The sequence below is a fragment of the Hyperolius riggenbachi genome, chromosome 5 (genome assembly GCF_040937935.1).
Source record: "Hyperolius riggenbachi isolate aHypRig1 chromosome 5, aHypRig1.pri, whole genome shotgun sequence".
Taxonomy (NCBI): Eukaryota; Metazoa; Chordata; class Amphibia; order Anura; family Hyperoliidae; genus Hyperolius; species Hyperolius riggenbachi.
Genome location: NC_090650.1, coordinates 402,129,783 through 402,154,135, shown reverse-complemented (window position 1 = coordinate 402,154,135; position 24,353 = coordinate 402,129,783). Strand labels below are relative to the sequence as shown.

General features: G+C 46.3%; 1 protein-coding gene across 1 annotated transcript in view; it reads right to left on the bottom strand.

Moving 5' to 3' along the window:
• Window positions 1-22,698, bottom strand: part of LOC137519142 (fibrocystin-L-like) — a 249,726-nt gene extending 227,028 nt beyond the window's left edge. Inside the window, exons 1-5 of the mRNA XM_068237924.1 lie at window positions 22,648-22,698; window positions 14,613-14,773; window positions 12,720-12,864; window positions 11,369-11,526; window positions 7,787-7,909 (exon numbers count right to left, since the gene is read on the bottom strand). Coding sequence (XP_068094025.1) covers window positions 7,787-7,909; window positions 11,369-11,526; window positions 12,720-12,864; window positions 14,613-14,765 — 579 coding nt within the window. The 5' untranslated portion in view covers window positions 14,766-14,773; window positions 22,648-22,698. The remainder of the gene's footprint in view (window positions 1-7,786; window positions 7,910-11,368; window positions 11,527-12,719; window positions 12,865-14,612; window positions 14,774-22,647) is intronic.
• Between the last annotated feature and the right edge of the window lie 1,655 nt (window positions 22,699-24,353).

Here is a 24,353-nt window from a genome sequence, read left to right as displayed (position 1 = left end):
GCTTGGCAGCTGGCCGGATGCGCCTCGGTACTGCGCCGTCATGTACTGGACCACTGCACTCTTCTGCTCGCAAAAGCGGGCTAGCATGTGCAGCGTAGAATTCCAGCGCGTAGGGACATCACACAGCAAGCGATGGTGGGGGAGATTGAAGCGCTCCTGCATCTTGGCGAGTGCCCCCGAAGCAGTACTGGAATTTCTACAATGTTTGGACACTCGACGCACCTTCAACAGCAGATCGGGCACGCCTGGGTATGTCCTCAGGAACCGCTGAACTACTAGGTTCATCACGTGCGCCAGGCAAGGGATGTGTGTCAGCTTAGCCAACCTTAAAGCGCGAATGAGATTACTCCCATTATCACACACAACCATGCCCGGTTTCAGGTCCAGCGGTGCCAGCCACAAATCCGTCTGTTCCTTTATTCCCCTCCAAATTTCCTCCCCTGTGTGCTGCTTATCCCCAAGGCAGATTAGCTTCAGCAACGCTTGCTGACGCATGCCAACAGCTGTGCTGCACTGCTTCCACGATCCTACTGCTGCTGGGTTAGCGTTTCCGGATGAGGTACAGCTTTGAGATGCGTTGGAGGAGAAGGAGTCAGAGAGGTAGGTGCTGCTGTTGTTATCCAGTGGGAGGGACGGCGGTGCAGCTGTTTGTGGCGTGGGCAACACCCGTGCCGTAGCAGGTGAGGAATCGCTGCCAGGCTCCACAAGGTTCACCCAGTGCGCGGTAAGGGAGATGTATCGACCCTGGCCGAACGCACTCGTCCAGGTGTCAGTGGTGAGGTGAACCTTGCAGGCAACGGCATTCTTCAAGCTTCGGGTTATTTTGCTGACCACGTGCTCATGCAACTCAGGCACTGCAGAGCGTGCAAAGTGGTAGCGGCTGGGAACCACGTAACGTGGGATGGCCACTGACATCATGCCCTTGAAGCTGTTTGTCTCCACCAATCGATATGGCAGCATTTCGCAGGCCAGAAGCTTGGCTATGCTGGCTGTTACTGCCACGGCCCGGGGGTCATTTGCTGGCAATTTCCTCTTGCGCTCAAACATCTCCGACACAGACAACTGAACCGTAGCGCTGCACACGGAAGGGCTGTTGGTTGTTGTGTTTGATGAACACTGGGAGACCTCAAGAGCACTACTCCGGAAAGTGACAGTGTCAGCGTCGTCTGATGTTTGTGAATGTTGTGAACCACGCAATGGCTGGGCTACTGCTGCTGCTGAGGCGGGTCTGGTGAACCCAAGGGAGGCAGTGTTGTTTCTGGTACCCTGTCCTGACGCGTTTGCCCAAAGAGTGGGATGTTTGGATAGCATGTGACGGCTCATGCTGGTGGTGGAGAGGTTGTTAATATTTTTCCCCCTGCTCAGGCGGGTCTTGCACACCTTGCAAATCGCCATGGTAACATCCTCAGTGCAGTCTTCAAAGAAAGCCCAGACTTTGGAGCACCTGCCTCCTTGCTGGCGATTTCTGTTTGCTCCTCTTTTGCCTCTCACTTGAACTTCCACGCTTGTGGTGCCTGAAATTGCGCGCCGCCTACCTTGTGGCACAAGGCGAACTCGTGCAGCAGTGTGTTCTTCAACAGACTCATCTGTGCTGCTGCTACGACGGCGATGTTCTCGTTCACAAACAAAATCTGGGTCTCTGTCCACATTGTCCATACCCTCCTCTTCCATCTCCTCAAACTCGTCATATGTCATTGTGGGCCACCGCCGTGGAGTAGAGCTCCCCACAACAACCTCTGCGCAGCACACTCCAACGTCGTCTTCCAGATCTTGTCGGCCGACCTCCTGCAATTGCAACCCCTCCTGCCCAAATTGCTCTGGGATTTGGGTTTCCGAGTCCTCTTCGGACTCGCCTTGTATTTCAGTGCGCGGTGCATTTCCCACAGTTAACGGTTGTGAATCCAGGCACAACATTTCTGGCTGTTCCTCCATTGACCTTTGAAAGGTGGAAGTTTGTTGGGCTGGGAATAGCTCCTGCGAATACCCCATTGTGTCCTGAGGTAATTCATCGGACTGGTTATCTGGCAGTTGTGTGCGTGGTGTCGCTGCCGGTTGTGTCAGCTTTGTGCCCACTGGCTCCTTGTAACTGGCTGAGGACTCGGACCTCGTGCGTGATGTGCTGGTGCTGCTTAACCCACTGCTGGACGCTTGAGAGGTCATCCAAGTAATTATCTGGTCCTGTTCTTTTGGATTTGTGAGGGTTGTTGTCCTGGACAACATGGGCGGTATTGAGTGGGTTTTCTTGGGTGCTCCCCTGTGGCCTGTACGTGAACCGTCAGGGGAAACACCTCTTCCCTTGCCCCTCCCTCTTTCACCGGATTTCTTCCTCATTTCACTTATCCTTACAGTACACGCTGACTGGCAGCAGTACAGTGGCAGTACAGAAATGCTATACAGTACCACTATTCCCAGCAGCGACACAGAGCACAATGCTATACAGTGACGGGTGAGTGGTGTACCACTATTCCCAGCAGACACAGAACAGTACACAGAATGCTATATAGTGTGGCTGAACGAGCGGTGTACCACTATTCCCAGCAGACACAGAACAGTACACAGAATGCTATATAGTGTGGCTGAACGAGCGGTGTACTACTGTTCCCAGCAGACACAGAACAGTACACAGAATGCTATATAGTGTGGCTGAACGAGCGGTGTACTACTGTTCCCAGCAGACACAGAACAGTACACAGAATGCTATATAGTGTGGCTGAACGAGCGGTGTACTACTGTTCCCAGCAGACACAGAACAGTACACAGAATGCTATATAGTGTGGCTGAACGAGCGGTGTACTACTGTTCCCAGCAGACACAGAACAGTACACAGAATGCTATATAGTGTGGCTGAACGAGCGGTGTACCACTATTCCCAGCAGACACAGAACAGTACACAGAATGCTATATAGTGTGGCTGAACGAGCGGTGTACTACTGTTCCCAGCAGACACAGAACAGTACACAGAATGCTATATAGTGTGGCTGAACGAGCGGTGTACCACTATTCCCAGCAGACACAGAACAGTACACAGAATGCTATATAGTGTGGCTGAACGAGCGGTGTACTACTGTTCCCAGCAGACACAGAACAGTACACAGAATGCTATATAGTGTGGCTGAACGAGCGGTGTACCACTGTTCCCAGCAGACACAGAACAGTACACAGAATGCTATATAGTGTGGCTGAACGAGCGGTGTATTACTGTTCCCAGCAGACACAGAACAGTACACAGAATGCTATATAGTGTGGCTGAACGAGCGGTGTACTACTGTTCCCAGCAGACACAGAACAGTACACAGAATGCTATATAGTGTGGCTGAACGAGCGGTGTACTACTGTTCCCAGCAGACACAGAACAGTACACAGAATGCTATATAGTGTGGCTGAACGAGCGGTGTACTACTGTTCCCAGCAGAATCAGAGTGGCAGTAAACAATGGTATATAGTCTGGCTGAGCGGTGTACACAGAGTGTCAGTAAACAATGGTATATAGTCTGGCTGAGCGGTGTACACACAATGCTATATAGTCTGCTATATAGTGTCAGTAAACAATGGTATATAGTCTGGCTGAACGAGCGGTGTACTACTGTTCCCAGCAGACACAGAACAGTACACAGAATGCTATATAGTGTGGCTGAACGAGCGGTGTACCACTGTTCCCAGCAGACACAGAACAGTACACAGAATGCTATATAGTGTGGCTGAACGAGCGGTGTACCACTGTTCCCAGCAGACACAGAACAGTACACAGAATGCTATATAGTGTGGCTGAACGAGCGGTGTACTACTGTTCCCAGCAGACACAGAACAGTACACAGAATGCTATATAGTGTGGCTGAACGAGCGGTGTACTACTGTTCCCAGCAGACACAGAACAGTACACAGAATGCTATATAGTGTGGCTGAACGAGCGGTGTACTACTGTTCCCAGCAGACACAGAACAGTACACAGAATGCTATATAGTGTGGCTGAACGAGCGGTGTACTACTGTTCCCAGCAGACACAGAACAGTACACAGAATGCTATATAGTGTGGCTGAACGAGCGGTGTACTACTGTTCCCAGCAGACACAGAACAGTACACAGAATGCTATATAGTGTGGCTGAACGAGCGGTGTACTACTGTTCCCAGCAGACACAGAACAGTACACAGAATGCTATATAGTGTGGCTGAACGAGCGGTGTACTACTGTTCCCAGCAGCGACACACAATGACTGGGGGGGACCCTGGCTAGCGTGGCTGGAGCGCGAACTACCCTGCCTGCCTACCCAAAGCTAAACCCACAGACAAATGGCGGAGATATGACGTGGTTCGGGTATTTATTTACCCGAACCACGTGACAGTTCGGCCAATCAGAGCGCGTTCGGGTCCGAACCACGTGACCCGTTCGGCCAATCACAGCGCTAGCCGAACGTTCGGGGAACGTTCGGCCATGCGCTCTTAGTTCGGCCATATGGCCGAACGGTTTGGCCGAGCACCGTCAGGTGTTCGGCCGAACTCGAACATCACCCGAACAGGGTGATGTTCTGCAGAACCCGAACAGTGGCGAACACTGTTCGCCCAACACTACTCAGAGGTACACACCTAGTTGCTCACTCCGCTTCTCCAATGAACTTCTCCTGCTCCCCCCCCCCCCCCGCATCACCCAGTCCTATGCACGCCTCCAGGACTTCTCAAGAGCTGCTCTAATACTATGGAACTTCCTACCTGCCCCCCATTAAGTTTTCCGTCCTTCAACATCTTCAAGAAGGCCCTCAAAACTCACCATTTCACTCTGGCCTACCCCCCTCACTAATGATCTAAGCCCGCAGCTGAACTCTGGTCCCCTAACTTTTGTGTCCCTACCTCTCCCTCTAGATTGTAAGCCTTTGGCAGTGTCCTTTTCCTTGTGTCTCCCACCTGTTCATACACCTTTATCACTGTACACCCATCCTATGGATCTGTGAGAACTCTTGAGGGAACTCGACTTGACTAATCTCCATGCTCCCATCCAGTGACCAGTGACTGATTAAGCATTACCTTGTACTCATACTGTGCTGCATGATCTGGTTTGCATGTATTCCGCAATGGTGAAGATTAATATCTACGCCCCTGGAGCGGAAAGAGACCAACCGCGGGGCAAAGCTATATTGCAGATGATGCACTAGTGGTTAAGTATAAATATGGCTATACTTGAAGTCATTCACAAACCCTCTAGGGCCTTTTCTCTGTGATTGCTGTGCTGAAAAATGATACAGCAGATAGTGGAAACTTGACAGCACATCCTATATATTAACAAGAGGTTATAAGTATTATAAGTATGCATGGGACCTGTGGGTGGCGCAGTTGTGGGCACTGGCTTAGTGTGGGTGGAGGCTTAGTGTGGCGACAGCTTAGTGTGAATGGTGCAGTTGTGGGTGGAGGCTTAATGGGCTGGCAGCTTAGTGCAGCGGTTGTGGTGTGCGTGCGCAGCTGCGCCCATGCATATTTAAGTATGCATGTATGCAACTGTGGGCGGTGGCATAGTGTGGACAGTGCAGTTGTGGGCGGTGGCTTAGTGTGGGTGGTGGCTTCTTCTTTTGAGAATTGGGGGTTTCCTGGTAGTGCAGAACAGACATTTTTGTTTAAAACGGCCCATTTTCCTTTCATGTTTTAGTGCAAACAAGGGCAGATTTATACTTTTTCTGCCACAGGGCAACTTTCTCTTGGCTTCCCTTAGACATGTAGTAGGTCAGCCCCATTTCAAGTGCTGCCCCCTCTTCGTTCTGTAACACAGTACAACAGCCCATTTTTTTCATGTGCAACTATTTGTGGCTCCTCCCCCCATATTTGCAGCCACTTTTTCCATATGCAGCAACTTTTTTTCCCCGTCTAGCCACCTCCTCTCGGACAGCAACTTCCCAAGGCCTGGGCCTAGGTTAGAGTGACCAGTCGTCCCGGATTGCCCGGGACGCGTCCCGGATTCGGGGTCCGCTGTCCCAGGCAGCATGAGGTCCCGGGAAACGTCCCGCTTTCAGCAGCGGGACGTCCCGGCCTCGGGACTCTGGCCACTCTCTCTTCATGAACTGGCAGTGGCGTCTATAGACGCCGTGCCAGTTCATTGCCAGCAGCCCCGCTCCAGCCTCCTCTTCCGGTGTCTGTTCCGACACCGGCAGGCGAGCAGGGCTACGGCAAGATGGCTGCCGAAGCCCTGTACTGGAGACCTATTTGTGTCTCCAGTACTGGGCTTCAGGTGCCATCTTGCAGTAGCCCTGTCAGCGCGGAAGACCAGAGAGAGCAGGAGGAACAAGACGGTCCCGGGACGGAGCAGCGCGCCAGAGGAAGACTTCTGCCAGGTGAGTAAATGTTTTTTTTCCAGGTGTACTTTGCCCGCATTGCGTTTCATTTGTGGTGAAATGTTTGCCCACATTATGTTTCATTCCTGGTGAAATGTTTGCCCGCATTGCGTTTCATTCCTGGTGAAATGTTTGCCCGCATTGCGTTTCATTTCTGGTGAAATGTTTGCCTGTATTGCGTTTATCTTCTGGTGAAGCGTTTGCCCGCATTGCGTTTCATTTCTGGTGAAATGTTTGCCCGCAGTGCGTTTCTTGTCTGGTGAAATGTTTGCCCGCAGTGCGTTTCTTGTCTGGTGAAATGTTTGCCCGCAGTGCATTTCTTGTCTGGTGAAATGTTTGCCTGCAGTGCGTTTCTTTTCTGGTGAAATGTTTGCCCGCATTGCGTTTCTTTTCTGGTGAAATGTTTGCCTGTATTGCGTTTATCTTCTGGTGAAATGTTTTCCCGCAGTGCGTTTCTTTTCTGGTGAAATGTTTGCCCGCAGTGCGTTTCTTGTCTGGTGAAATGTTTGCCTGCAGTGCGTTTCTTTTCTGGTGAAATGTTTGCCCGCAGTGCGTTTCTTTTCTGGTGAAATGTTTGCCCGCATTGCGTTTATTTTCTGGTGAAATGTTTGCCCGCATTGCGTTTCTTTTCTGGTGAAATGTTTGCCCGCATTGCGTTTATTTTGTACTGACATGTTGCCCGCATTGCGTTTATTTTGTACTGAAATGTTTGCCCGAATTGCGTTTATTTTGTACTGAAATGTTTGCCCGCATTGCGTTTATTTTGTACTGACATGTTTCCCGCATTGCGTTTATTTTGTACTGACATGTTGCCCGCATTGCGGTTATTTTGTACTGACATGTTTGCCCGCATTGCGTTTATTTTGTACTGACATGTTGCCCGCATTGCGGTTATTTTGTGCTGACATGTTGCCTATTGCGTTTATTTTCTGGTGTCCGGGGTAACTGTTACTGCATTTACTATTTAATGGTCATAGATGGCTATGTTTGCTGTTTTGTGGTTACGGTATACTATTAGCATCACACAGTTTCTGCACACCCATGATGCAAAGTCTCATTTGTCCACATCATGGTGTAAACACTGCTTTCTTATGCCTCGCTGTTACATCATTACGTTAGCTCCGCCCATACAATGTCATGGCCATGCCCATTTTTTGACGCCCCCCCCCCCCAGTCTTCGTCGCAGCGCGCTCCTCAGTCCTCCCCACTTTTCGCCGCTACGCGCGCCGCACCCCCCCACGACCCCCCTCCCCGTCCCAGGTTGGACCCACAAAAATATGGTCACTCTACCTAGGTGGCCTTTCCAGAATTCCATGCCTGAGTGTAAAGCGCACAGCTGCACACACTTCAGCAGACAGCGGATGCATTGGCATTCGTCATAAATGGCAGATGTCCATACCTGCTGCAATGGAATGACTTGTGTTGCATTGTACATGCCATGCAATAATGAATGTTTATAATGTCTGTATTGTACCTGAGGTCTTCTGTGCACCGTTCTCACAAGGTCTCCGAGCAGATGCTGGCGGAAGAGGCCTCCATCAGTGACTTTTGTGGCAATCACCTTGGCATTCACTCCTGTGACAGCTGAGTTATTTATCTAGCCGAGGCACAGAATACAAGTTATGATTACTATGACTTGAGATAAATTTACATTTTTGGAGCTCTTGAAAACATATGCAGTATGTTAATGATACCTTAAAGTGGGCCTGAACTCTGGCCTGAACTCTGTACTGGGCTCATTAACCCGGTTGCCAATATCTTTAATCTAGGGTGTGATGTCCCCAGAGCAGGGGCGGCACCAGGGGGGTGCTTTTGGGTGCTCAAGCAACCCCTAGAATTGTCCAAGCACCCCCAAAGCACTCCCTGGCGTGAACTGACTTCAGGCGTCTAAGAGTCAGTTCACAGCGACAGCCTGAAGCAGCAGAGCAGGGCTACGGTAAGATGGCTTCCGAAAGCCCTGCTCTGCAGACTTGGAGTCTGCAGTGCAGGGCTTCGGGCGGCCATTTTCCTGTAGCCCTGCTCTCAGCACGGGCAGGAAGTCACCTGACGTCGGGAAGGAAGAGGATCGTGGGAGCTGCGCGCCACAAGGAGGTCGGGACAGGAGGTCGGGACAGGAAGAGGTCGGGAAAGGAGGTCTTCTGACTGTAGGTGAGTAAATGGATATTTCTTTTTCAACAGGTGGTGCTGATTGTGGTCAGATCTGCTGAGGATTGTGCATATTGTGGTCAGATCTGCGGAGCATTGTGCATATTGTGGTCAGATCTGCTGAGGATTGTGCATATTGTGGTCAGATCTGCTGAGGATTGTGCATATTGAGGTCATATCTGCTGAGGATTGTGCATATTGTGGTCAGATCTGCTGAGGATTGTGCATATTGGGGTCATATCTGCTAATGATTGTGCATATTGGGGTCAGATCTGCTAACGATTGTGCATATTGGGGTCAGATCTGCTAACGATTGTGCATATTGGGGTCAGATCTGCTAACGATTGTGCATATTGGGGTCAGATCTGCCAAATTACTGAACGTGTTTTTTGTTCAAATCTGCTCACATTATGTGTATTTTCTTGAGAAAACCTGCACAATTATGTGAATTGTCTCGGGAAAGGGTCAACAAAACTTGAGCCCTCTGTCTTTGCATTGCACTTTTAAAGGGAACCCGAGGTGAGAATAATATTGAGGCTGCCATATTTATCTCCTTTTAAAGTGAACCTCCGGACTAAAAATCAACTTAGCAGCACTGAAAAGGCTTTGTGTTTCTTTAACAGTTTCACAGCATCAGAACTTTGTATCTCTTATACAAGCCTCATTTTTAGCTGCACAGAAGAAAACTGCCCGGGATTTTTTCCCCTGATGCTGTGCAAAGCATGATGGGATTTCTGATTTTGTTGTTCTCGTTCTGCTGTTATAGTGCAATTTTTTTTTTTTTTTACATTTTGAATTTGACATTTGAAACCTAGCGTGTGCAGCTGGGGGGGTAATCAGGACACCGGATAGTTGGAACTGTGTCTCCTGCTCCTTGTCACCTCCTTTCAACCAAAAAGATGGCAGCCCCCATGAATCACAAACATTTGCCTGTTCTTTTAAAACAGGGTGGGTAAGAGATTATATTACCTATCTATTCTAATTAACATAACTAATGTAACTTAATGACAGTATGTTTGTTTAGGCTGAAGTTCCCCTTTAAGCAATACCAGCTGCCTGGCTGCCGTGTTTGTCCTCTGCCTCTAATTCTTTCAGCCATAGACCCTGAACAAGCATGCAGCAGTTCAGGGGTTCCTGACAATATTGTCAGAACTGACAAGATTAGCTGCATGCTTGTTTCTGGTGTAATTCAATTCACTATTGCAGCCAAATAGATCAGAAGGGCTGCCAGGAAACTAAAATTGTTTAAAGGGAAGGTTCAGGGAGGGTGGGTAAAAAATAAAAATCAAATTCCACTTACCTGGGGCTTCCTCCAGCCCGTGGCAGGCAGGAGGTGCCCTCGCCGCCGCTCCGCAGGCTCCCGGTGGTCTCCGGTGGCGCGCCCGACCTGGCCAGGCCGGCTGCCAGGTCGGGCTCTTCTGCGCTCCAAGGCCCGGAACTTCTGCGTCCCACGCTGGCGCTCTGACGTCATCGGACGTCCTCCGGGCTCTACTGCGCATGCGCAGAACTACTGCGCTTGCGCAGTAGAGCACGGAGGACGTCCGATGACGTCAGAGCGCCGGCGTGGGACGCAGAAGTTCCGGGCCTTGGAGCGCAGAAGAGCCCGACCTGGCAGCCGGCCTGGCCAGGTCGGGCGCGCCACCGGAGACCACCGGGAGCCTGCGGACAGGCGGCGAGGGCACCTCCTGCCTGCCACGGGCTGGAGGAAGCCCCAGGTAAGTGGAATTTGATTTTTATTTTTTGCCCACCCTCCCTGAACCTTTCCTTTAAAAGGAAATAAATATGGCATCCTCCATATCACTCTCACCCCGGGTTCACTTTAAATTACAGTTAGCCCCGCCCTCATCCGGTCATGAACACACCCATTTTTCTGCCACGGCGCCGCAGGTTGTAGCCACACCCATTTTTTTGCCGCAGCGCGCTTCACGCACCGCAGGTCATCAGCTACCCCGGAAATTGGTCCAGCACCTGCATAGCACCCCCTAAAAAATTTCCTGGAGCCGCCACTCGTACCAGTGTGTCAAGAAAAGCCCAAGGAATCTCTGGGTTTGGTGTGGCGGGAGCCGAGCTCTGTGTTGATCTAGGATGTCAGTACTTCACACTGTTACTGCAGATCTTCCAGGATCTTGAACTCTTCTTGCTTTCCCCCTCCCCTCCCAGGGGACCCAGAGGCTCAAGTTGTCAGCAATTCAGGATCTCTTGATTACTTATTAAAGCCCATGAAACCTTTTCAGAGACAGCACTGACAAAGGTCACACTAGCCTCATTGGTGGCGTGTGTGCGTCCCCCTCACCCATAGCTTGTTTTTCTTTTTTTTTTTTTGCATGGCTTTGCTAAAGTGCAGAGTTTTTTTTAAAATGTTTACTATGTGAATAAAATCAAAACACAAATGGAAATTATTATTTCCTGGCAGTAAGCCCATGCTGAGCACGGGCTATGCCGCGCAGGAGGATTTCTCAGGCCCTGCTGGGCCGATTTGCATAATTTTTTTTTTCAACACGCAGCTAGCACTTTGCTAGCTGCGTGTGCACTCTGATCGCCGCCGCTCCGCGCCGCTTGTCCACCGCTCGCCGCGCCGCCTCCCCCCCCCCCAGACCCCGTGCGCTGCCTGTCCAATCAGTGCCAGGCAGCACTGAGGGGTAGATCAGGACTCCCAATGACATCACGACGTCGCTGACGTCATGCCGCCCGACGCCATGGCGACGGGGGAAGCCCTCCAGGAAATCCCGAGGGTGGGGGATGCCGATGCCCTGGGCTCGCAACATGATTTAAAAAAAAATAAAATAAAAAAAAAAACTGCTCTGCTGCCCCCTGGCAGTTTTTAATAGACCGCCAGGAGGGTTAAACCAAAGTGACAGCAAAATGTATTTAGGGGATAACACTAGCTCATCTGTAAATAGCAAACTCTTACCTGAAGAGGAGATTGATATCCGGTAGCTGTGAGAAATTTAAACTGCCAGGTGTATCCTCTGCAGTTTCCATAGTATTGCTGCAAAGACACCTGACCCAACTCTGGGATGGTCTGCAGATTGTATGTCAGGTCCTTGGCTGATACATCAACAGCAAGGTCTACAAGACAATAAAATTAAACATCTTTTCAAACTTGTAAGCAGTGACTTGTTGTTAAAAGCCCACATTTGACCACCATAAACGGTCTGTGCTGCAGCAGGAGAGCCACAAGCACATACGCTGCATCACAAACAGGTTGATTCAGCACTGTAGCTTGGCCCCATGCTCAGCTATCACAAAACCAGTGCTGGTGATAGATAAGTATGATTAGGCACTGCTACTATGGCTGATGCCAACACAAAATAAATATCCTATGAGTCTATACACACAGGGCTGGTTTAAGGGGCCCTGTGGCACTGGGGCAAACTAGAGTTGGGGCCCCCCAGAGCAAAGCTTCTCTCCTCCCCGCCATTACCCCTCTGCTCCCCGGGGCCTTGCAAGTATAATAGCCATAATTACCTATTAGTCCCGGCGGGTGAGCGGACAGGCAACATTGATACACGCTGTCTCCCTGCCACTCTATGACCCGGTGCGTGTTTACACATGACGTGCCGGGTCATAGAGTGGGAGGGAGACAGCGTGTCTCAAAGTGCAGCTGCTGCCTGTCTGTAGGTAATTATGGCTATTATACTTGCAGGACCCCGGACCAGGCAGAATGTAGCAGAGTCGTCGCTTCGGGGGCCTCAGCAGAGGTCGGGGCCCCAGGGCAGTTGCCCCCTCTGCCTCTATGGTAGTGCCGGCCCTGTACACACAAATCCTGCCCACCCTATATCTCTGACCTGGTCAGCAGATACACACCTGGTCGCCCACCTTGCTCCTCTAATAAGCTTCTCCTAACTACCCTACGCGGATCTCACAGTCCGATACACAACTGCAGGACTTTACTAAAGTCTCCATTGATCGAGCACTGTGCCCACAGAGAGGTGTGAGCTAGTATTATTGGGACTACTACTCCAGTGTCTCTGGCATTGTGTGTCTTACTGCTTATTTCCTGTATTGTGGTGTCTGTCACCCCATCATCATTGTGTGTAAATCTATTTATTGTTCAGCACTGTGTGATATGTTGGTACTATATAGATTCAAGAAATGGTGGTAGTGTATATAATATAGAAGGTGCTGCTCATCTATATGTTCTCCTTGCATTTGTGTGGGTTTCGTCTAAATATGGGCATAATGCTTGGCTCAGTCTTCTGCTCACAGGCATAACATAAACCAAGGGATAGCAAGACCTTCAAAACAAAGTATTAACTGACCTTTAGTTTGCTTCCCATAAGCCTGAATGGTGAATGTTCCTCCGATAGGTGGGGAGGCTGTTTGGGTCCTGTTGATATTGATGAGGGTCCCAGGAGTCCATGTTGTGGCTTCATAGATGGCAGAATCTGTGCCGGGCTGGATGTTCTGCTCACAGGTCAGGATGAAAAAAAAGATCAGCGAGAGGCCATTATTACCTTCATGTCAACTGTGATTATCAACCTAGCAAATTTCCTCAGTTTAGGTTCACTTCAAAAAAAGCCTATACAAGATCTGCTCTGGACCCCAATAATGACATTCCACCTGGATTGGATTACATCTTCAAGAGGCACCACCCTCCAAAGACCATTTCAGCACAAATCGCTGGTTATGAACTGGTCAGTCTTAAAGGAGACCTGAAGTGAAAATAATCTCCTGAAATAAATATATATACCTGTAGTTTAATGTTAAATATAACTAGTCTGGAATCTCATATTCTTATTTTCAATTTAAAAAGCACCTACAGCAGAACAACAAGAACCTGGTTTCAGCATCAGAAATGCTTGCTATAACTAACATTGCTTTATATTGGTATGCAGCCTCGCCCTCCCAGTGATATTTAGACTAAGCTATGATGTCATGCAGTCTTCTGCCTCAGAGCACTGTAGGAGACCAGATGTTGTTTCTGCTCAGTACACAGATAGGGAAAAAATCCCACAGTGATTCACCTTGCCAGCAGTAAAGTTGCAGGCACCACTGATAAATGTAAGTATGAAAATTAGGGTCAGAGAAGATTTTACAATGGACAAACACTGACTAATAAATGAATAATGTAAATAATACAAATAGCAAATGTATTCATTAAAGTGTACTTGAGGTAGGTAAAAATAAAATAGATACTCATCTCTGTGATCAAAAGGCTCTTTTGACTCCTCCAGGCTCCTTCTTGCATCTAGACTACTTATTTGTCTTGCAATTGTAAGCTATGATTGCCACCAGTCAGAGTATGGTGCATGTGCAGTCCACTCTGTGCTCCTGCCTGCATGGCATTGGCTGTGCACAGCATCCATGGCTGAGAACGTCCTCGGCATGCGAGGTTCGGAACTGGCAAACTCTGGACCCTCTTGCTCATAGCTGCTACGCACAGCCATGCGGAAGTGAATACAGAGAGGCAGGCATGGATTGACAGTGCTTGCTCCCTGAAGATCCAACCAGAGTTCTCAACTGGGTATATTGCAGCAAGGTGGAGGAAAGGCCGGACACAATAAGGAGTCTGAAAAGCTCCTAAATCATGGAGGTCAGTATGTTTTGAAACAGTTTCCCTTCAGTAAAGTTCCTCTTTAAGTCTTGAAAGGTTAATTCAGATGTTTAAAGGGAACCTAAACTGAGAAGGATATGTTTTTTCCCTTTGAAAATAATGCCAGTTGCCTTACTCTCCTGCTGATACTGTGTCTCTAATACTTTCAGCCACAGCCCCTGAACAAGCATGCAGATCAGGTGCTCTGACTGAAGTCAGACTGGATTAGCTACATGCTTGTTTCAGGTCTGTGATTCAGCCACTATGGCAGCGAAAGAGATCAGCAGGACTGCCAGGCAACTGGTATTGTTTAAAAGGAAACATCCATACCCCTCTCAATTTAGGTTCCCTTTAAACATTCATGTCACTGTGATGTCAGATATGGTTCATTCAGCTTCCATAGATAAATAATGACCTATTGAACTTTATATCACTATCCTGCTTACCTGTTTTCACAGCCACACAGACCCTTTATGATCTATAACCATTGCAATAAAAAGAAAAATATGGAGCACAGACAAGTTCTCATCATGTCACGTCAGTTTAGGTATGTTTTAATATTTACTACGTTTATTTCTTTTTCTTTCCTTTTCATAGAAATGTTTTCTTGTGGACGTACCTCTGCGAATCCAACAGTGAACAGCGGGAAGTTGTAGCCACAGTTGTACGGAGTTACGGTGATGGCGTGCTGTGTTTCGGAGGAACCCATAACTGTTCTGGTCACAGAAATATCACTGATCTGAAGCCCCTGGCCTGACAAAGCTGGTCGCATCCTGGCACCTGCGTAAAATCAGTACATTTTATTACCAATAATAAAATTCCAATAAATTTACCAAAATGTAACAATGATGCGTATTCATAAAAGGTTAGTAAAAGTTAGGTGTGCAGATAGTTTATCGGGCTTACGAACAGTCATAAGAGAAAATGGTGATATTCTTTTTGCATTCATTTTCACTAGAATAATGTTAAATTTAACTTTCGGGTGAAAATGCCCTCAAAAATCATATTGTAATAAATGTGTGATTTTCCACATTGTTTACAAATTTTTGTACTAAAAATAAAGATTTCACGTTTTTACAAATTGTCACGGTAAAAATAACGATTTTTCATGTTTTTCATGAATTTTCGCATTGGAAAAAAATATTTGTTTCCGTTGTCTTTAATAGAAAATACAATGTATTTTTGCAAATATTTTCTTGAAATCGAAAATGGCATTTTCAATGCGAAAATTACTTTGGCAAAAATTGGCAAGCAACACTGCTTACGTAATGCGCGTAGCGAGTTGCACATCTTACGTAACTCGCTTTATACATGCAACGCTGGCACTAAGTTATGCAAATAGTTTAACTCGCTATGTAGATTGTCCATGAAACACGAAAACCTTATGAGGGCAATTTGCATTGCATACCTGAAGTTTACTGACCTTTTTTGAATTTTTCTCAATATGTCATTTGCATTGTATAAACTGAGCATAATTATGAAAAGATTATGCCCCAGTCACCTGCTAGGTGAAAGATCATGCATTGGCTGTGAATGTGCCACTGGCCTATACATAATTCATAAATCACAACAATGCCTATTCACAAAAGGTTAGTAAACTTTAGGTGCGCAGATAGCGCAGTAAAGTTTACCGGGTTTACAAATTATACAAAGCAGGTTACACAAACTGCGTACCTCGTTTTATAAATTAGCTGCTTCCAGACAACGCTAGTTGAAATCTACGCCCTGTTATGGACCTGGTAATGAATGCGGCAGCCAGACTGATACATTCTTCTCAGCGCAGCGCCTCTACAACTCCGCTCTGTAAAGCCCTACACTGGCTCCCCATCAGCTTTAGGATCAATTTCAAAATCCTGTGCTTGGCCTACAAATCAGTGCACAAGACCTGCCCAACCTACATCTCTGATCTGGTCCACAGGCACATACCAGCCCGCCCCCTCCGATCCTCCAATGACCTGCGCCTAGTCGCACCACGCATATCTCAGTCACATGCATGATTGCAGGACTTCACCAGGGCTGCCCCTACTCTCTGGAACTCTCTCCCACCAGCCGTCAGACTCGCCTGTCTGTTCTACCTTGTATGTTAACCCATTTATCTATTGTGTAGTGCTGCGTAATATGCTGGCGCTTTATACATACAATAAATAATAATAATAATAATAATAATAATGGACCTGTTATCCGTGCCAGGGCATAGGTTTTAACTTTCCCACTGCACACTACCGCCGATCGTGCCGCTCTCCTGTCTCTAAAGCCACCCCGCCCTTTCGATATGACAGCAGAGCTAAATGAGCTGATTTTATTGGCTCCTGACCCAATGATCACTGTGAGCCAATCTCATTGACTGGCTCACAGAGTTCTGCTGGCATAGCGACAGCAGAGCGAGAGGGCTCTAGTGACGGGTGAGTGGCATGATGATCAGCAACAGTGACAATTCCGTGTGGTGAGACGTTGGTGAGCTCAGTTTTTGTACCAGCAGCCTCTGGTCCTTAAGGGGCCAGAGAGTGAGACTGCTGGTACGCAACTGGTTATGTAGTAAAACAAATTGCAACAGACTGCAGCACCTGTTGTAAATATATGCAAGTAGCTGATGACCCTTTTCCAAACTCTAACACACAAACACTCAGTGACAAAGTTTGTGAGCTTTGGGGTCTTTGACATCAATAATTTGCACATAGAAATCAAACAACAGATAGGCTGTTTGTGGCTCCACCCCTCTCCAGCATTTGAACCCCAGTCAACCAATGACCAACTGTAGCAGGTTTGAGACATCTGCTATTAACAGTGTAAAAATGGCAGAAATGTAAATATCCTGCTTGAAAATCAACAAATGAATTTTGATTGGCTATTATAGGCTCCACCCTCTTCCCTGAATATTGATCAGTCACCCAGTGATCATCTGGGCAAAGTTTGAAAACCCTGCCATTAACAGTGTAAGAATGGCTGCAGTTTATATTTTCCCAGTAAAATGTGTTTTTGGCTCCGCCCACTTTTTTGTAACCTGGACACACAGTCACTCAATTACCAATTTTGTGAGCTTTGGGGTCCTTGACATCAATAATTTGTATTTTCCCAGTGAAGTGAAACAAATCTGATTGGCTGTGGCTCTGCCCCCTTTTCTGATTTGAACCCCAGTGACCCAATGACCAACTGTACCAGGTTTGAGGCTTGTGCAATTAACAGGGCAAGCATGGCAGCAATTTCAATATTCCCCTTTAAAAACAGGTGAATTTTGATTAGCTTTTTTAGGCTCAACCCACTTTTCTGAATATTAATCCCAGTCACCCAGTAACCGACTGTGCAAAGTTTGAAAACCCTGCCATTAACAGTGAAGAAGGGCTGCAGTTTACATTTTCCCAGGGAAATCTGTTTTTGACCCACTTTTTGTAATCTTGACACACAATGACCAAGTTTGTGAACTTTCGGGTTCCTGGCATCAAAATGGTGTGAATGGAAGCATTTTATCCAGCAAAGAAATCTGATTGGCTGTTTGTGGCTCCACCCCTTTAGTGATTTTGAACCCCAGTCACTTAATGACTGACTGTAGCAGGTTTGAGGCCTCTGTCATTAACAGTGTAAGAATGGCATCAGTTTCAATATTTCCCTTGAAAATCAATAGGTGAATTTTGATTGGCTGTTGTAGGCTCCACCTACTTTTCTGAACATTAATCCCAGTCAGTAAGTTTGAGAACCCTGACATTAACAGAGTAAGAATGGCTGCAGCTATATTTTCCCATGTAACTTACAGTCACTCAATGACCAAGTTTATGAGCTTAGGGGTCCTTGGCATCAATAAATTGCAATTTTCCATTGAAATTGAACAAATGTGATTGGCTGTTTGTGGCCCGCCCCCTTTTCAGAATTTAAACCCCAGTCTCCCAGTGATTGAGTGTGCCAGATTTAAGGCCTCTGTGTAAGAAGACCAGCAGCAATGTAACTACTCCCCTTAAAAATCAATAGGTGAGTTTTGATTGGCTGTTGTAGGCTTCACCCACTTTCCTGAGTATTAATCCCAGTCATCCAGTGACCAACTGTGTCAAGTTTGAGAACCCTGCTAATAATGGAATGGCTGAAATCAATCTAACAAATCTGATTGGCTGTTTATGTCTCCACCCCCTTTAGTGAATTTGGACCCCAGTCACCCAGTGACAGTTTTAGGTTTGAGGCCTCTGGCATTAATAGTGTAAGAATGGTAGCAATGTAAATATTACCCTTGAAAATCAATAGATTAATTTTGATTGGCTGTTGTAGGCTCCACCCACATTTCTGAACATCAATCCCAGTCACTCAGTGACCAACTGTGTCATGTTTGAGAACCCTGCCATTAACAGTGTAGGAATGAATACATTCCTATGTAAAAAGTTAGTTGTTTTTTGCTCCGCCCACTATTTCTAACCTTGACATACAGTCACTTAATGACCAAGTTTATGAGCTTTGAGGTCCTTGGCATCAATAAGTTGCAATTTTCAACTGAAATGAAACTAATCTGATTGGCTATTTGTGGCCTGCCCCCTTTTCAGAATTTAAACCCCAGTCTCCCAGTGACTGACTATACCAGAATTGAGGCCTCTGCCATTAAGAGTGTAAGAATGGCAGCAATGTAAATAATCCCCTTGAAAATCAATCAATCCCAGTCACCAACTGTGCCAAGTTTGAGAACATTGCCATTAACCGTGTAAGAATGGTTGCAGTTTATATTTTCTCATGTAAAAAATGTAGTTGTTGGCGCCACCCACTTTTTCTAACCTTGACATACAATCATTCAATTACCAAGTTTATGAGCTTTGGGGTCCTTGGTATCAATAATGTGTATATTCCCATTGAAATTAAACAAATCTAATTGGCTGTTTGCAGCTCCTCCCCCTTTCTGAATTTGAACCCCAGTCACCCAGTGACCAACTGTAGCAGGTTTGAGGCATCTGCTATTAACAGTTTAAGATTGGCAGCAATTTAAATATTCCCCTTGAAAATCAACAGATGAATTCTAATTGGGTGTTGTAGGCTCCACCCATTTTCCTGAATATTAATTCCAGTCACCCAGTGACCAACTGTGCAAAGTTTGAGAACCCTGCCATTAACAGTGTAAGAATGGCTGCAGTTTATATTTTCCCAGTGAAATTTGTTTTTGGCTCCACCCATTTTTTATAACCTTGACACACAGTCACTCAATGACCAAGTTTGTGAGCTTTCAGGTTCCTGGCATCAAAAATGTGTGAATGGAAGCAGTTTATCCACACAGGGAAATCTGATTGGCTGTTTGTGGCCCAGCCCCTTTAGTGAATTTGGGCCCCAGTCACCCAATGACCGACTGAAGCAAGTTTGAAGCCTCTGCCATTAACAGTGCAAGAATGGCAGCAATTTAAATATTCCCCTTAAAAATCAATAGGTGAATTTTAATTGGCTGTTGTAGGCTCCACCCACTTTCCTGAATCCTAATCCCAGTTACCCAGTGACCAAGTGTGCCAAGTTTGAGAACCCTGAGATTAACAGTGTAAGAATGACTGCAGTTTACATTTTCCCATTAAAAATGAATGGCTGAAATTTGATTGGCTGTTTTATGCTCTGCCCACTTTTCCTAGATTTGTAACCTCGGTCACCAAGTGACCAGCTGTGCCAAGTGTGGGGACTGTGGCTTGATTACTGTGAGAATGGCAGCCTTTTTACATTTTATCCACTGACATTAATGGGTGAAATCTGATTTGCTGTTTGTAGCTCCGCCCAGGTGTGCGGGGGGGACGCGAGACCCCCAGAACATATCATCCCAGGTAGTAAGGGATCTGTATATCAAGTTTTGTTCAAATCGGTCAAGCCGGTTTCGCGTGATGGCGGCACGCACGCACGCACGCACGCACGCACGCACGCACGCACGCACGCACACACACACACACACACACACACACACACACACACACACGATTTTATATATATATAGATTACACTTTATTTCATAACATCTTCAAAACAATATAAAGCCATTCAAAACCAGATCAACAAGACCATGATTATAAAGCAATAATTGAATAATTTCATAGCAAATGGGGATTTAATTAGAGCACACCTTGTGCAAAAACCTGGTTCAGTAGAGCAATATTGAGCAAAAAACAAAAAACAAAAAAAACACAACCACTAATAGTTAAAATACAAAAGTGCTGAAAAAACTAATGATGGCGTAGCATATGGGTTTACTAGGAGGTACAATGGAGCTAAGTAAGGATGTATAGGTTTAATACATCGGAATGGCCACTCCTTGAGTGATCAGGATGACGTCTGAGCGTCCGGGGGAAATCCCCTCAATTGCCTAACGTGTATCCCAGGAATTTACACCCGCTTCCTCGGGAGCTGGCAAATGTACCGCATTTTATACATGAAACACTAATGTTGATTGTATGACGTAAAGGCGCTTACACACATCCAATTTTGATTGCTTAATTTTACCACTTCCATGTAGTATAAGGGCCAACAGATTTTGAATACTAGGAACATACAGTTAAAGGAAACCATAGATGAAATAAAGTAAACGTTTTATACATACCTGGGGCTTCCTCCAGCGCCCTTTGCATGGATCACTCCCACGCCAGCGTCATCAGCCTTCTCTGTTGCCGGTAATGGGTCCCATAACTTCTGCCAATCGCGGCCAGTCTCACACAAGAGAAGTGTCTTGCGCAGAATGGCCGCGACTAGCAGATGTTACGGGACCCAGTACCGGCAACAGAAAGGGCTGAGGACAGTGGCATGGGAGCAATCGATCTGTGCTCATGGGTCTGGAGGAAGGCCCAGGTATGTATAAAACTTTTACTTTACATCATCTCTGGTACACTTTGCAAGTTACTTGGTTGGAGACTGGAGAGTGCTTTGCAAGACAAGCAACAAGTTCTATGAAATGTTGACTTGATAAGCAAGCAACATCTTGATATACAAGCAAAGCACGTATACGTGTGTCGCATCATCACAACTGAGATGATGGTTCTTCTCTCTTTGACGCTCCAGGATTGTACATAATTGTACTTTATCTGAGCATAGGGACTGTACAATGATGAAATTCTCAAGAGTAGGCAGAAGCAACTGTCATTGCATAAGTTCCTTGTTAAAGCCACACATGAAAAAAGGTTGGGGTGAACAGATGGCAATGATTCTGTTAGTTATAGTGAAAGTCTTTTTTTTTAGATTTCAATCAACTGAGTTTTCTTTAGTCCTTATGGGGCAACTTATGGGGAAACTTATGGGGAAATTTGCTTTGATATATGAGTGCTTTGGATGACACGCATGTTTCTGGAATGAATGATGCTCGCAAACCAAGGTTCTACTGTATTTTTAGGTAAGCCCTCACAGGGCTGGGACAAGGTTTCCCAGCACTAAAGGCAGAGCTTCCAAAGTGCGACCCCCCCCCCCCCCCCCAGCAGGTCATTTGGGTGCCACTATAGGTGCCCATATCAAAATTCTAAAATTATTAGCCACAGCCGGTAATTTGGGTGCTGGGGCAGCACAATGGCTCTGTGGCAGGCACCCATAGCAGTAGGAGTAGCTATGATGGTAGTGGCTGGCTAGCTGTGTTTGCTAATTGCTGTGTAAGGTATAGGTAGGGGGTAGGTTAGTATTAGGGACCTGAGGATTTTTCCAGCCCTCTGTAGGCCAATCTGCTGTGCTCCTGTGAAGTCTGTCATACATCTAAGGGAGCACAATCGAGGGTGCAAGCGGCTCGGACTGCGCAGTTGTCAGCGACTCAGGTGAGTCAAAGAATTTACAGGGCTGACAGCGGCAAATCTGGGGAGTCCTGGAGGATGGGGAAGGAGCTAATGGTGTAAAGTCAGCTGGAAGAAGCTCCAGGTAAGTATAAATCATTATGCCTTTTTTTTCTTTTATCTCAGGCATGCTTTACATGTATGACCCCCAAGATGACTAGATGTGTTCTTAGTACTGCAGTGTCCACAATTTATCTCAACCCCCACTTCACATAGGGTATATGCAGTACTGAGAACACATCTAGTAGTCACACTAACAGCTATTTGATGTGATGTGTGTGACTCTAATGTCTACCCCTTTCAAATCCCCTTCCATACCTGTTTAGTTTCAGGCTGCAGGCATGGCTGGTTCCAGGCACCCATATAAAAACAGCCAGGTCCCTGTCCCGTCCAGTCATCCATATGCATAATGAAAGTTCACAGTTTGAGATCAAAAAGGATCCCTCCCTTCCTGTCCAGTCCAGCCACTGCTCCCATAAAGTATTTGTTCACAGTTCACTCTTCAAAGGCAAAGCTGCAGGAAGCCACTTCCCTTGGAGCAGATGTCGGCTTCCTGCTGTTGCCTAGCAATACAATGCCTCAGCCGTGCCTGTCATCTCTTTGATGACAGCGTGGCTGTTTAATGCAGAGGACAGGCTGGTGCTCTGAATAGGACTCAGAGCGATTGCAAAAGCAGCCGGAAAGAAGTGGTGAGGGATGCTGCAGAGGACGGGGAAGATCACACAGCAATGTGGCAGGTGAGGATAGTGCAGAGGATTGCGCCCTCTGGTGGCTGCGCTCAGAGGCTGTAGCCTGTCCTGCCTCTGCCTCGGCCCGGCCCTGCTCATACTGCAACATTGTACAGTGATTGGTCAATCAAAGTTGGATGTGCACAGACAGCAGATGACCTACAAGAGGGAGGAGATGGAGATTTACCATTGGGGTCTCTTGTTGTTTCCCCTTGTCCAATGTACACAACATCCACATAGAAGTCTTGGATTGGCAATAAAGCGATGGTTATCACATTGATGGTTCCAGAGTACTGTGGTCTTAACAGCTCCTGCAGATCTATGCAAGTATAGCTCCAGCTGGAAAACATGATGAGGTAATGTTATAATTTTATTGGCAGAAAGGTTCAATTAGGAAATCACTAAAGTTGGTTTCACACCAGTAACCAGCGTTTTAGTTGTGGTGTGATTGCATGATCACATCGCACCACAACCCTTAAAATAGGCTTTGGAGATTACCGCGGCAATGCCCGGTAATCTCACTTCTGTCGGGTAAGCCAAGGTATAATTGAGGCTTTCTAGCGCTCACTTCCTGTGGCCAGAATACGAATTCCATGGAAGTGTATTAAAAAAAATATGCTTCCGCACATGCGCACAGCAATGCAAACCATTTTATAATATGTGCGTCGCCATTGACTTACATGACTTCTGGTTGCAGCATGTCACCACACATGTCGAATGGATTTATGCTGATGCTTTCACGTCAGATGTGATACTTCCAATGCATCGCACTGCATCTTGTATGAAATGCCCCATAGACTTTTGTTGCTTAAGCGTTACTCTGCGGTAAAAACTGGTAATGCAATGCAATTAAAAGGCCCAGTGGGAAAGGCGCCTAAAGCCTGACTTAATTCTAGACCATAATTCTGAAAGTACACTAAACTATTATTGAACATAAGTATACTAGTGGCTAGCTGCATTCATTACATTCAAAATGTTTAGATTAAATTAGTACATAATTTGCATCTGTTTTGCATTCAATGCATGTGTTTAGCCCCAGTGGGGCTCTGCATTGCCTCTGTTGGTTTACATTGCAGGTTCAGCCTTGAGCGCTGTCATTTGTCTGTCTGTCTACTTGATGTAATGTGTATTCCATTTATGTTTAGCAGCACAAGGAATATTATGTTTTTATTGCTAGACTAGTGTTAGGCCTTCCCCGAAGGTGGTCCGTCATTGCCGTGGGGAAGTCTATTAGGTAATAATTTGTGCACACATTGTTTACTGAAGCTAACACACCCCTTTGCCTGTAGTGAGTGCTAGGTGTGTAATATAGTCCAGTTACTGGAGCTTGGCACATCCATGCAGATAGATCACTCAGGTAAAACTTCTGTTTGAAAGTGCTGCCATGTCCTCCGCTCTACAAATTAACCTATTATTTCTAACATTTTTTTTTTTCCAAATTTAAAAATCTATTTTATAGTTTTGCAACTGTGCACCTATCCATCCAGGTAGTGATGATTTTAATCAACTAATTATGATGAAGCAAAATTTTGTGTAATTTTTCACAATTATGCCTATACCTAATTCCAATTTGTAAATTCAATTGATTTCGTATAGTCATTCATAATTTTGCGTTCAATTTCATGTAATTTTGTGTGTAACTTTAGCAGTGAATAGCAAAGCCCCTGTACATGATATATATATATATATATATAGTTTTTGAGAAAATTGATTTTAAAAATAAAAAAGAGGTTTTTAAACTCAGAAAAATAACAGTTTAAAAAACATTTCTCTTTGCATTTTTAATTTTTTTTGTTACCCTGTATTCACTATTTATTTATTTATTGTATTTATAAAGCGCCAACATATTACGCAGCGCAGCACTATTCTCTTTGACATATGTAGCGATTTTGG